Consider the following 12,419-nt stretch of genomic DNA (forward strand, 5'->3'; position numbering starts at 1 on the left):
GCTCCATGGTGTAGACTGTTGTATCTCCCTACTCCATTGTGTAGACTGTTGTATCTCCCTGCTCCATGGTGTAGACTGTTGTATCTCCCTGCTCCATGGTGTAGACTGTTGTATCTCCCTATTCCATGGTGTAGACTGTTGTATCTCCCTACTCCATGGTGTAGACTGTGGTATCTCCCTGCTCCATGGTGTAGACTGTTGTATCTCCCTGCTCCATGGTGTAGACTGTTGTATCTCCCTGCTCCATGGTGTAGACTGTTGTATCTCCCTATTCCATGGTGTAGACTGTTGTATCTCCCTACTCCATGGTGTAGATTGTTGTATCTCCCTACTCCATGGTGTAGACTGTTGTATCTCTCTACTCCATGGTGTAGACTGTTGTATCTCCCTGCTCCATGGTGTAGACTGTTGTATCTCCCTGCTCCATGGTGTAGACTGTTGTATCTCCCTACTCCATGGTGTAGACTGTTGTATCTCCCTGCTCCATGGTGTAGACTGTTGTATCTCCCTACTCCATTGTGTAGACTGTTGTATCTCCCTGCTCCATGGTGTAGACTGTTGTATCTCCCTGCTCCATGGTGAAGACTGTTGTATCTCCCTACTCCATGGTGTAGACTGTTGTATCTCCCTACTCCATGGTGTAGACTGTTGTATCTCCCTGCTCCATGGTGTAAACTGTTGTATCTCCCTGCTCCATGGTGTAGACTGTTGTATCTCCCTGCTCCATGGTGTAGACTGTTGTATCTCCCTACTCCATCATGGTGTAGACTGTTGTATCTCCCTGCTCCATGGTGTAGACTGTTGTATCTCCCTGCTCCATGGTGTAGACTGTTGTATCTCCCTGCTCCATGGTGAAGACTGTTGATGACAGGCAGCAGCTGTGAATCTGGGTGAAAGTGTTCATGGCTTCCTGACAAATTTCCTGACTGGATTGCATCTCACTTCCTGCTTGGTCACATCCCCACCATAACGGAAAACATCCGACACTCAAACCACTGAATTCACACTAGGAACAACTACATCATAACCCTTCACATGTATGTCAAGTCAACAGGAGTCCTACAGTGAAGTTCAGTGAACCCTGATAAAGCTGGTATTTAAACTTAAGAATCTAGAGGTCCCAAGAGTCCGAAGGAAAATACTGCAAGGAACTCCTTAGTTTGCATGTTGAGTCTATACTCATGAAACAACATTTCCAAAATAAATGGCATTGAAAAGAGTCCTATTTGACTTAAGTACCTCGATGGCATGGTGATGGAGATTTTGTGGTTAGAGTATTTTAAAAGCTAAGTACTTTGAGGACCCGTGAAGGTTCGGGGTAGACTAGGTCTTCAGCAACCCATGCTTGCCGTTAAAGACAACTATGCTTGTCGTAAGAGGCGACTAACGGGGTTGGGTGGTCAGTCTCGCCGACTTGGTTGATGCATGTCATTGTATCCCAAATGCATGGATCGATGTTCATGATGTCAATCACTAGGTTGTCTGGTCCAGATTATTTACAGACCGCCGTCATAGCTGAAATATGGCTGAGCACGGCGTTAATCAACAAACAAACAAATAAGTACTTTGAGTAATATTTTCATGCAAAACTTATCACATGTTGAGAGATGTCCTTGTGTGCTTCAGTAGTAAAGTGTGAAATGGCATGGTCATTAATAAGTGTGCCTAACTCAACATGATGCACAACCCCTCCATCATCATTTTTAAATGGGGAAAATTAATTTCAATCATCTGATTTTATAAATGCCTTTTTAAAAAAAGATAAATATTATGGTCGACACAAGGTTTTAGTGGATGCAGGATATTGCATCTATGCTAAAACAAATTTAAGAATGGATGCAAAAATTTTCAATTGTGAGTCCAGCTGGATATAAATATGACTGTTATAATGATGGAACTAATTACACTGAAACACATAGGATTCTGGGTTTGATTTGTTCCCAGAAACCAATGCTGGTCTTAAGAGGCGACTTAAGGATCGGGTGGTCTTGGTTGATTGGGTGGTATCCGAACCGAACGGTGTGGATTGCTGCTTACAATATCGATCACTTGATTGTTCGTACTGGTCCAGATTCAATTATTTACAGGCACTGTCATATACAGTACAGTATGTTTATAACAAACAAGCTTATAACGAACTGACGGATATATCAGTTTTTTATGTCCTGGACATTTGCTGTATATGTGCTTATAACGAACTTTGGTTATAAAGAACTAAAATTAGCAGTCCCTTTGAGTTTGTTATAACCGTAGTATTCCGTATTCAATGTAATAAGCGCCCTGCTCTAATAAGCGCCCACGGCGATATTTGCTAATATATTGGCTAGTGAGCAATCTCAATTAGCACCCCTTCCGATTGATCAATGTACACAAGACTTATTTTTTCGTGTATAATACGCACTTGTGTGTCATATGCACAATCAATTATGGGCAATTAAATCCTGGAATAATATATATGTCGTATATAAACATTTCAGGCTGTCAGCATAAACCACAAAATTTACGAAGAACCCACACGACACCAGTTTGCAGGGACTAGATGTATAGTGTTTTTAAATATTTAACTTAAATACCCACATGTGTAAAAACTTGTGGGTAACAGAAATTTGAATACCCAGATAGAATTACTGATACCCAATGATTTTAAAATGCATGGATAAAATACCCACAACACCAAAAGCTTATCTTGAGCTCTGAAGTTTTCAGCAAATGGTAGTAAAAAATTTGCAAATTGAAATGAAAAATGCCCCAATTCATGTTGATATGGTTATAATTAGCCTGGTGACTTGGTCAAGATGACTTGTATTTGGCAGGCCCGGTACAGAGGATGAGTATCTCCATCCTGGTCTGGGTGACACAGTTTTAGGAGTGTTACAGCACCGCTCTGACGGGTTCTGTGTGACTGTTTCAGATGTTGTACAGAGTGAAGCCGTTCTACGAGTGTTGCCTCAGCTTTCTGGGATTCTCTAAGGAGGAGCAGAAGCACATGGAAGAACTGACCATAGAGAATGGTAGGTTGAATGTCACAGAACGTAGGGACACGGTCAAGTTTGAATTAAAAACACCCGATGTACTGAAACACTGGATGTCAAGTCAGTGAGGCCGGTGAGGCAGGATGGTTCGTGGTTGATGGTGGTGTTCTTGGGAACAGTGTAGACTGTTGTATCTCCCTGCTCTCAGTAGGACCATTTGGGGGATATCCATCGGGATGTTTATGATTGCAAAGGATGGTTTATGTGTTGAGGTTTTTATGTGTATTGAAAGGTAACTACACTGAAAAGATCCGATCAATATCTGTTTCAATAATGGAGTGATTGGTTGGTCTGGAAGAAGGTGTTGTTTATGACGGATGTCTCGGTCAACAGATGCCTGACACTGGATTTCTGAGGACAGTAAACAGTAGTAGTGAATGGCTGTGGTATGGGGCTATTCAATGGAGAGGGGACAGTTGTAGGCATTGCACTGAGGTTTTCCATATATGTCGAAGGCATTGAAGGTGGGATGTTGTGGTTTGCCATGGATTTCGAAATCTGTCCAGTTATAGGCGTGAGGCTGTGGTCTGCCATGGACTTCAAGGGCAGTGCAGTGACCTGTTGTCAGTGTGGCACTGTGAATCTAAAGGCAGGTGTAGGCATGGTGCTGTGAATCTGAAGCCAGTGAACATGTGTAGGCATAGTGCTGTGAATCTGAAGGTAGTGAACATGTGTAGGCATAGTGCTGTGAATCTGAAGCCAGTGAACATGTGTAGGCATGGTGCTGTGAATCTGAAGCCAGTGAACATGTGTAGGCATAGTGCTGTGAATCTGAAGGTAGTGAACAGGTGTAGGCATGGTGCTGTGATTCTGAAGGAAGGAACAGGTGTAGGCATGACACTGTGATTCTGAAGGCAGTGAACAGGTGTAGGCATGACACTGTGATTCTGAAGGCATGACACTGTGATTCTGAAGGCAGTGAACAGGTGTAGGCATGACACTGTGATTCTGAAGGTAATGAACAGGTGTAGGCATGGCACTGTGATTCTGAAGCCAGTGAACAGGTGTAGGCATGGTGCTGTTATTCTGAAGGCAGTGAACAGCTGTAGGCGTGGTGCTGTGATTCTGAAGGCAGTGAACATGTGTAGGCGTGGTGCTGTTATTCTGAAGGCAGTGAACATAAAGTCAAGACTGCAGTTTACTGGGTGCAGGTCGCACGGTCCACGTCAGTTCATAGTTGTACCAATTTCTCCATGGTATTTTTAGCTATTGCAGTACAAAACAGATAAACTGTCCCGAATGTCGCCTCTATTTCACAGTGGAACTTTGTTTTGCAGGGGGCACATATGCAGCGCTGGGCAGTGATGAAGCCACACACCTGGTTGTGGACGACCATGCCGTCAAGGAAGTCCCCATGGATGTCACGCTACCTCTACATATTGTCAGAGGGGAGGTAAGCTGGCATTGTCCGTTGTGTTGTCTGAAATACAGTTGCTTACCTGCTGTGAATGAAGATACATTAGTTCCAAGGGAGGGATCCAAAACATCAAAATCCTCTCTCAGATAATTTTACTGCCAACAAAATAATACATTTGATTCCTTCTCCTCTTCCTCCCCGTCTACCAAAAACTGCCCATCTAAACAAAGCAGATGACATCCCATGACAGGTCACGTCAGAACAACTTTTCGCAAACTTTGACCGACCAATGACATGACGAACAAGAAATTGGCATCAGCCAGTCAGAAAGCAGCTTTCTCAAGCTTTACAGCACCAGTTTCAAACTCACGACCTCCAGTCTGGACTATGTTTTGAAAAAGATTTATTCAAAATTTGAAACCTCAACAAAAGAAAATTCTGGTATGTCTAAAAGATGGCTGATATTGTATGGCAGTACTTCCCATGGGCTATGGAAAATATCTTCCATTTCGATTGCTTATACCATTGAAGTGAGTGTTTAACGATGATTTTGACGGAATCAGTTGATGAGCATGTAACTGTTGTTTGGAATACCCCGTGTTAACCTTTTTGAGAATGCATGATCAGAAAACACATTCCGACTGTCACTTTCCCGATCTGGTAAGCAATGCTCTGATTGGTCGCATGAAAGGTCGTTTGATGTGACCCATAATAGGATGTCCTCAAACCTTTGTTTAGCAGTAGCAAGAACTAGGATCAGATTTTAATGATATTTCTTAGGCACTGCAGTTTGCTGTGCAGAGTTACTTCCCTTAGACGTGCCAGAAACCTATGAACGTGGGTTCGAATCCCAGACTTGCCTTTATTGCTATGTTTTTGTCAGTACCTTACCAGTGCTTGTGGGTTTCACCAAAGAATCTGCGGCACTTTGGGCTTTCCTCCTGCATCAAGCTAACACACCATTTTAACTGTTCAGAGCGGCGTTAAACCCAATCTCATTAAGATCAGACCTAAGTTCTCGCTGCCGCTGAACAAAGACCTGAGGACATCCCATTACGGCTCACGTCAGAACGACCTTTCGCGAACTTTGACCGACCACTGAAATGACTAACAAGAAGTCGACATCAGCTAATTAGAAAATTTAATTAGAAAGCAGCTATCTTGAGCTTTACGGCACTCGTTTCAACCTGGTGACTTCCATTTCAGACGACGCTTGAAAAATTTGTTGACACAGTTCTCCATTAAAATTTTGAAAACTGAACAAACGAACATTCCGGAATGTCTAATATATGGTTGCGATTGTATGGCAGTGCTTCCCGCGTACTGTAAAACGCCTCCTCCATTCAAATATTTTTCCCACGGAAGCGAGAGATAGACGATAATTTTGACGGAATCAGTCGTACGGGCCGTAACTGTTGTTCGGAATAACCCGTGTTAACCTTTTCGAGGATGCATGATTAGAAAACACATTCCAACTGTCACTTTCCCGATCTGGTAAGCAATGCTTTGATTGGTCGGTTGAAAGGTCGTTCTGACGTGATCCGTAATGGGATGTCCTCAGATCTTTGTTTAGCGATAGCGAGAACTAAGATCTGATTTTAATGAGATTGCGTTAAACCAAACTTTCACTCACTGTACAGCTGTAACAATAACCCTTTAACAGAGACACTACTGTACTACTACTGACGTAACTGTGTCACTGTAACACTGAAACACAGACTATATTGTGGTTGTGCCAATCTGTGGCTAGGTGTTGTCTGATCCATAGTCCCTGGTATGGTGGTGTAACTTTGTTCCTGGTGATCTGTTGTTATTGTGTATTGTTATGTATAGTCATATCTTATGTATAGTGGGGGCACAGGTGGCCCAGTCAGATGAGGCGCTGCGATTCGCCGTGCAGAGTTGCATTCCTTGGGCACGCCAGAAACCTATGATTGTGGGTTCGAATCCCGGTTCACCCCGATTATGTTTCTAGGTTTGTCAGCACCATACCTGTGCTCGTGGGTTTCACCGAAGTGGTAAACACCTGAGACCTGCATCTTTTCGGGCTTTTCCCCCACATTAAGCTGACACGCTGTGATATAACTGGAATACTGTTAAAAGCGGCGTTAAACCCAACTCACTCATATTTATGGTTACATACTTGTTTTAAATACAACTCTGTGATATCCAGTTCCTGTCCATTGTTGACAGGTTTCATCTAGATAGTCTAAATGTGTATACAGTCAAACACTGTTGTGTCAAACTTTGATGTGTTGAACCTCGTCTCGAAGGAAAAGCTTGGTCTCTGGGTATTCCTTTGTAGTTCATGATCTTTGGTTGTGTTAAAACCTCGGATAACTCGAAGTTTTTATTTAGGTCCCTTTGACCTCGACACAATGGTGTTTGACTGTATTATTAATGTATAACTTGTCCCAGTCACCACATGGCTAAAATAAAGTTGTTGTGCAAGGATAGACACGGCTACTGGTATGTTAGTCCAAGACAAGTGAAAATCTTGAGGGACCAGTCAGATATGAAAAACGATGTCTACTCCTGATGTGACTTTAAATTTGGTCACTCACTCTCACAGTCACTCACACACTCAACCACCCCCACACACCAATCCACTCACTCACTTTGCCACTCACTCAATCTGCCACCCGCCGTCTCACTTACTCACTCACTCACTCACCCACAAACCCACTCACTCACTCTGCCACTCATTCACTCACCCACAACCCCACTCACTCACTCACTCACTCTTTCACTCTCACTCACTCACAAACCCACCCACCCACAAACAAACCCACTCACTCACCCACAAACCCACCCACTCACCCACAAACCCACTCACTCACCCACCCACTTATTCACTCACTCACTCACTCTATGTTTCAGTGGTTTTGGGGGTGCATCCAGATGGAGGCGTGTGCGGACGAGGACATCTACACTTTCCACAAGGTAATATCCTTGCTCTCACTTCCCTGCTTAGTCATGTCCTTCACATCATTCTACTTGGGCCATATCTAGGTGCCCCTTGTCTCGTGAAGATCACCACACGACAACTCATGACACTATCTCATCATTGTGTAAGCTTACATGTCTTTATTTATATATATATGCGACTATATCAGAAACATGCTACGATCATGCTTTGTGAGTTGTCCCAGAATGTATTTTTAATAGAAAACTGACTTCAAATGAACCCTCGCCTGTATTTTATTTTTTTCCATTTTGCTGGAATATTTTGAAAAAAAGGCCTACATTTTCAAATACAATGGGGCATTTTAACATTGTGCTGTATGGGCAAGTGTGGGTGTACCTCTGGAATATTTGAAATTTTCACATTAATGGCCCATGTCAGAAAATTCCTAGAGTGAACCCTGGATGATACTTGTTGTTACCCTGCCTGGTGCTTGGCATCAAGGGGATAAAACAAGTTTAACAAAGACTTGTCAGCTCGGGGTCAGTATATTGTGCCTGAGTGGTATCTCAGTAGACTGGTGTCAAAGAGTGTCTGTTCCCGTGGTGGCATTGTTCCTCAGTACTATTTTATTCCATAGTAATTATTCCAATGGAACAGTTTTTACTGGGGATATTTTTTCACAGTCCATTTATACTGGCAGTATTTGTTCTGGGTAGAACTAAGTCCAGGTGGAACTGATCATCGTTGACACTTGCACTGTAAAACTGGCATAACTCTGGACTAGTACAATCAGACACACTAGTTAGTGAATACACACCGTTTCTTCGTTTGTTTGTTTGTTTGTTGTTTAACACCGCGCTCAGCAATATTACAGCAATATGACGGCGGTCTGTAAAAAATCGAATCTGGACCAGGCAATCCAGTGATTGACATCGTGAGCTTCGATCTGCACAATTGGGATGCGATGACGTGCATCAACCAAGTCAGCGAGCCTGACCACCCGATCCCATAAGTCGTATCTTACGACAAGCATGGGTTGCTGAAGACCTATTCTAACCCGGAATCTTCACGGTACACATTCACATCACCATACAAGTACAATAATCTTGAATGCAACATTATACCTTCTTGCACCTCAAACACAGGATGGGGACACGGGTGGCCCAGTCGTCTAAGGCACCACAATTCACTGTGCAGAGTTGCGTCCCTTGGGCATGCCAGAAACCGTTCAAATCCTGGTTCGCCCCAATTATGTTTCTAGGTTTGTCAGCACCATACCCGTGCTCGTAGGTTTCACCGAAGTGGTAAATGTCTGAAACCTGCATCACTTCGGACTTTCCCCCCACATTAAGCTGACACTCCATTATATAGCTGTAATACTGTTAAAAGCGGCGCTAAACCCAACTCACTCTCTCACTCACTGTTATGTTCAATTACTTTTTGTATGATTTGTAACTGTATCTTTTTTTTTCACAATCTATCAAATAACAATCACAAAAATAAATATGTTTTTTTCTGGTGTAGAACCTAAACAATTTTTTTCAGTGTTAGAATTTACTTGGGTTTGTTAGGACATTTGATCGCAGAGACTCCCATAAGCTATGCTTTAACATTAAGTGGGGAACAAGGACAATCGTCTACTTTGCTGTCACGTTTCAATATAGAGTTATCACTGAACACTGTTGGTCTACAAGCTATAGTGTATCATCTACGTTGCTGTCACGTTTCAATATAGAGTTATCACTGAACACTGTTGGTCTACAAGCTATAGTGTATCATCTACGTTGCAGTCACGTTTCAATATAGATAGTTATCACTGAACACTGTTGGTCTACAAGCTATAGTGTATCATCTACGTTGCTGTCACGTTTCAATATAGAGTTATCATTGAACACTGTTGGTCTACAAGCTATAGTGTATCATCTACGTTGCTGTCACGTTTCAATATAGATAGTTATCACTGAACACTGTTGGTCTACAAGCTATAGTGTATCATCTACGTTGCTGTCACGTTTCAATATAGAGTTATCACTGAACACTGTTGGTCTACAAGCTATAGTGTATCATCTACGTTGCTGTCACGTTTCAATATAGAGTTATCACTGAACACTGTTGGTCTACAAGCTATAGTGTATCATCTACGTTGCTGTCACGTTTCAATATAGAGTTATCACTGAACACTGTTGGTCTACAAGCTATAGTGTATCATCTACGTTGCAGTCACGTTTCAATATAGATAGTTATCACTGAACACTGTTGGTCTACAAGCTATAGTGTATCATCTACGTTGCTGTCACGTTTCAATATAGAGTTATCACTGAACACTGTTGGTCTACAAGCTATAGTGTATCATCTACGTTGCTGTCACGTTTCAATATAGATAGTTATCACTGAACACTGTTGGTCTACAAGCTATAGTGTATCATCTACGTTGCTGTCATGTTTCAATATAGAGTTATCACTGAACACTGTTGGTCTACAAGCTATAGTGTATCATCTACGTTGCTGTCACGTTTCAATATAGAGTTATCACTGAACACTGTTGGTCTACAAGCTATAGTGTATCATCTACGTTGCTGTCATGTTTCAATATAGAGTTATCACTGAACACTGTTGGTCTACAAGCTATAGTGTATCATCTACGTTGCTGTCACGTTTCAATATAGAGTTATCACTGAACACTGTTGGTCTACAAGCTATAGTGTATCATCTACGTTGCAGTCACGTTTCAATATAGATATTTATCACTGAACACTGTTGGTCTACAAGCTATAGTGTATCATCTACGTTGCTGTCACGTTTCAATATAGATAGTTATCACTGAACACTGTTGGTCTACAAGCTATAGTGTATCATCTACGTTGCTGTCACGTTTCAATATAGATAGTTATCACTGAACACTGTTGGTCTACAAGCTATAGTGTATCATCTACGTTGCTGTCACGTTTCAATATAGAGTTATCACTGAACACTGTTGGTCTACAAGCTATAGTGTATCATCTACGTTGCTGTCACGTTTCAATATAGATAGTTATCACTGAACACTGTTGGTCTACAAGCTATAGTGTATCATCTACGTTGCTGTCACGTTTCAATATAGATAGTTATCACTGAACACTGTTGGTCTACAAGCTATAGTGTATCATCTACGTTGCTGTCACGTTTCAATATAGAGTTATCACTGAACATTGTTGGTCTACAAGCTATAGTGTATCTTCTACGTTGCTGTCACGTTTCAATATAGAGGTTTCACTGAACACTGTTGGTCTACAAGCTATAGTGTATCATCTACGTTGCTGTCACGTTTCAATATAGAGTTATCACTGAACACTGTTGGTCTACAAGCTATAGTGTATCATCTACGTTGCAGTCACGTTTCAATATAGAGTTATCACTGAACACTGTTGGTCTACAAGCTATAGTGTATCATCTACGTTGCTGTCACGTTTCAATATAGATAGTGATCACTGAACACTGTTGGTCTACAAGTTATAGTGTATCTTCTACGTTGCTGTCACGTTTCAAAATAGATAGTGATCACTGGCTAGGACTAAACACTGTTAGTTGAGACAGAACAGACACAGCTTCCTGTGGTCAGAACTCTGTGGGTGGTCAACCACTGATGGTCAGGACCAGAGATCAAACCAGGTCTCATTGTAACCACATTGTTTAGCATGTCCAACCTAATTATTTACACAAACTGTTTCACGTCTACATCAGTACAAAGCAACAAGTCATCCTATGTATTGCATGTCTGCACACTAGCTATTCACGTTTGATGATTCTACAGAAAGTTTCGCATAATCACAATCTTCTCGTCACTGTATGCAAATATTCTTGTTTAATGTCAATGTGGGTTGTTTAATTGTAAACAAGATTAATCATTCCGGCCACCAAACCTGGTCAATTTCTCAAATCAGGGCCCATAATTGCAATTAGAAAAAATAATTTTCATAAAGATTTGACCCTTTAAACAAGATGATAACGCTTTTCACAGATTTTTAATTTTTTATCTTTGATGTTGTTTGTTTAATAAATTAATCCTCGTTGTCCCTCGTTAACCCGCCCTGACTGCAACAGATTGTGGCCAAGCTTGAGAGTCTGACAGCCTAACGAGTTGGTTTGTTGACGAGAGTGGATGGCTGTTTCAACAAATCACTTCGGAAAACACCACTTACCCCCAGATTTAGTAAACACTGGCCACATTAACATAGGTGCCAACATTGATGTTGGTGTAAGGAAGGGATCAGGGATTGTACAGAGTATTTTTGTCCCCATTGTCCCCCTCCCTGGGGAGAGGCCACAAAACCTCCAGGGCTACCAGCTGTGGTCAGTCTAACCCCTTGTCTCAAGTCCTACACATTATCTGTACATAGATGCTTGTCTTGCCATTCTGTACATAGCTCCCTGGATTATAAGTGCTTGAGTAGTGTGTAGTCTACAACCATTTGGATTTCCCCGGTGTATATGAGTGTATATACTACACCTAGTGCTGTTCCTCGTGTAGATATTTATAAGTGCTATAGTCAATCATGATTCTCCTGGCATGCAGCCCGTGTGTATACTTCAACCAGGTAAATATCCTTGTAGCCGATATTGAGTAGTTTTTATATGTTTATATGATTTACCCTTGTTTACTTGACAATTTTAGTCTTCTAAACTTATTACTATGCATCCTAGACAGTATTTTTAAGTGATGTTTAAAATACTGTTACAATGAAGACAGTTATAATTGACATTGATTTCATCTTTTATTATTCTGCATCCTAGACAGTATTTTTAAGTGATGTTTAAAATACTGTTACAATGAAGACAGTTAAAATTGACATTGATTTCATCTTTTTGTTTCAATGTCTTCATCTTTGACAGTTTTTGAAGTTGAGGATGACAGAGGGTCCTTGATACTGTGTGAAATTAGGATGTCCTTTTGCTATAACACTTGAACCTAGGGACCCCCTAAGTCTTCTATTTTTAACAATAGGCTTGTTTACCTTAGCGTGACCATTGAATTTTTCCTTAATTTCAACCAGTTTGTGAAATAAGTGCTTGCTCAGTCGTCTGTTTTCTCTGGCTAGTGAAAATATCAAGGTAGTCCGATTGGCTACCCTTATATTCTATCTAG

General features: G+C 41.5%; 1 protein-coding gene across 5 annotated transcripts in view; it reads left to right on the top strand.

The window, feature by feature from the left end:
• The window catches only part of LOC124144037 (protein ECT2-like), a 60,109-nt gene that overhangs the window by 30,737 nt on the left and 16,953 nt on the right, over positions 1-12,419 (top strand). For all 5 annotated transcript variants that reach the window (XM_048384919.1, XM_046513253.2, XM_048384917.1 and 2 more), the window contains 3 exons: positions 2,912-3,011; positions 4,310-4,425; positions 7,270-7,332. In XM_048384919.1, coding sequence (XP_048240876.1) covers positions 2,912-3,011; positions 4,310-4,425; positions 7,270-7,332 — 279 coding nt within the window. The remainder of the gene's footprint in view (positions 1-2,911; positions 3,012-4,309; positions 4,426-7,269; positions 7,333-12,419) is intronic.

Source organism: Haliotis rufescens, unplaced genomic scaffold (genome assembly GCF_023055435.1).
Source record: "Haliotis rufescens isolate VD_foot unplaced genomic scaffold, xgHalRufe1.0.p SCAF_52, whole genome shotgun sequence".
Lineage (NCBI taxonomy): Eukaryota > Metazoa > Mollusca > Gastropoda > Lepetellida > Haliotidae > Haliotis > Haliotis rufescens.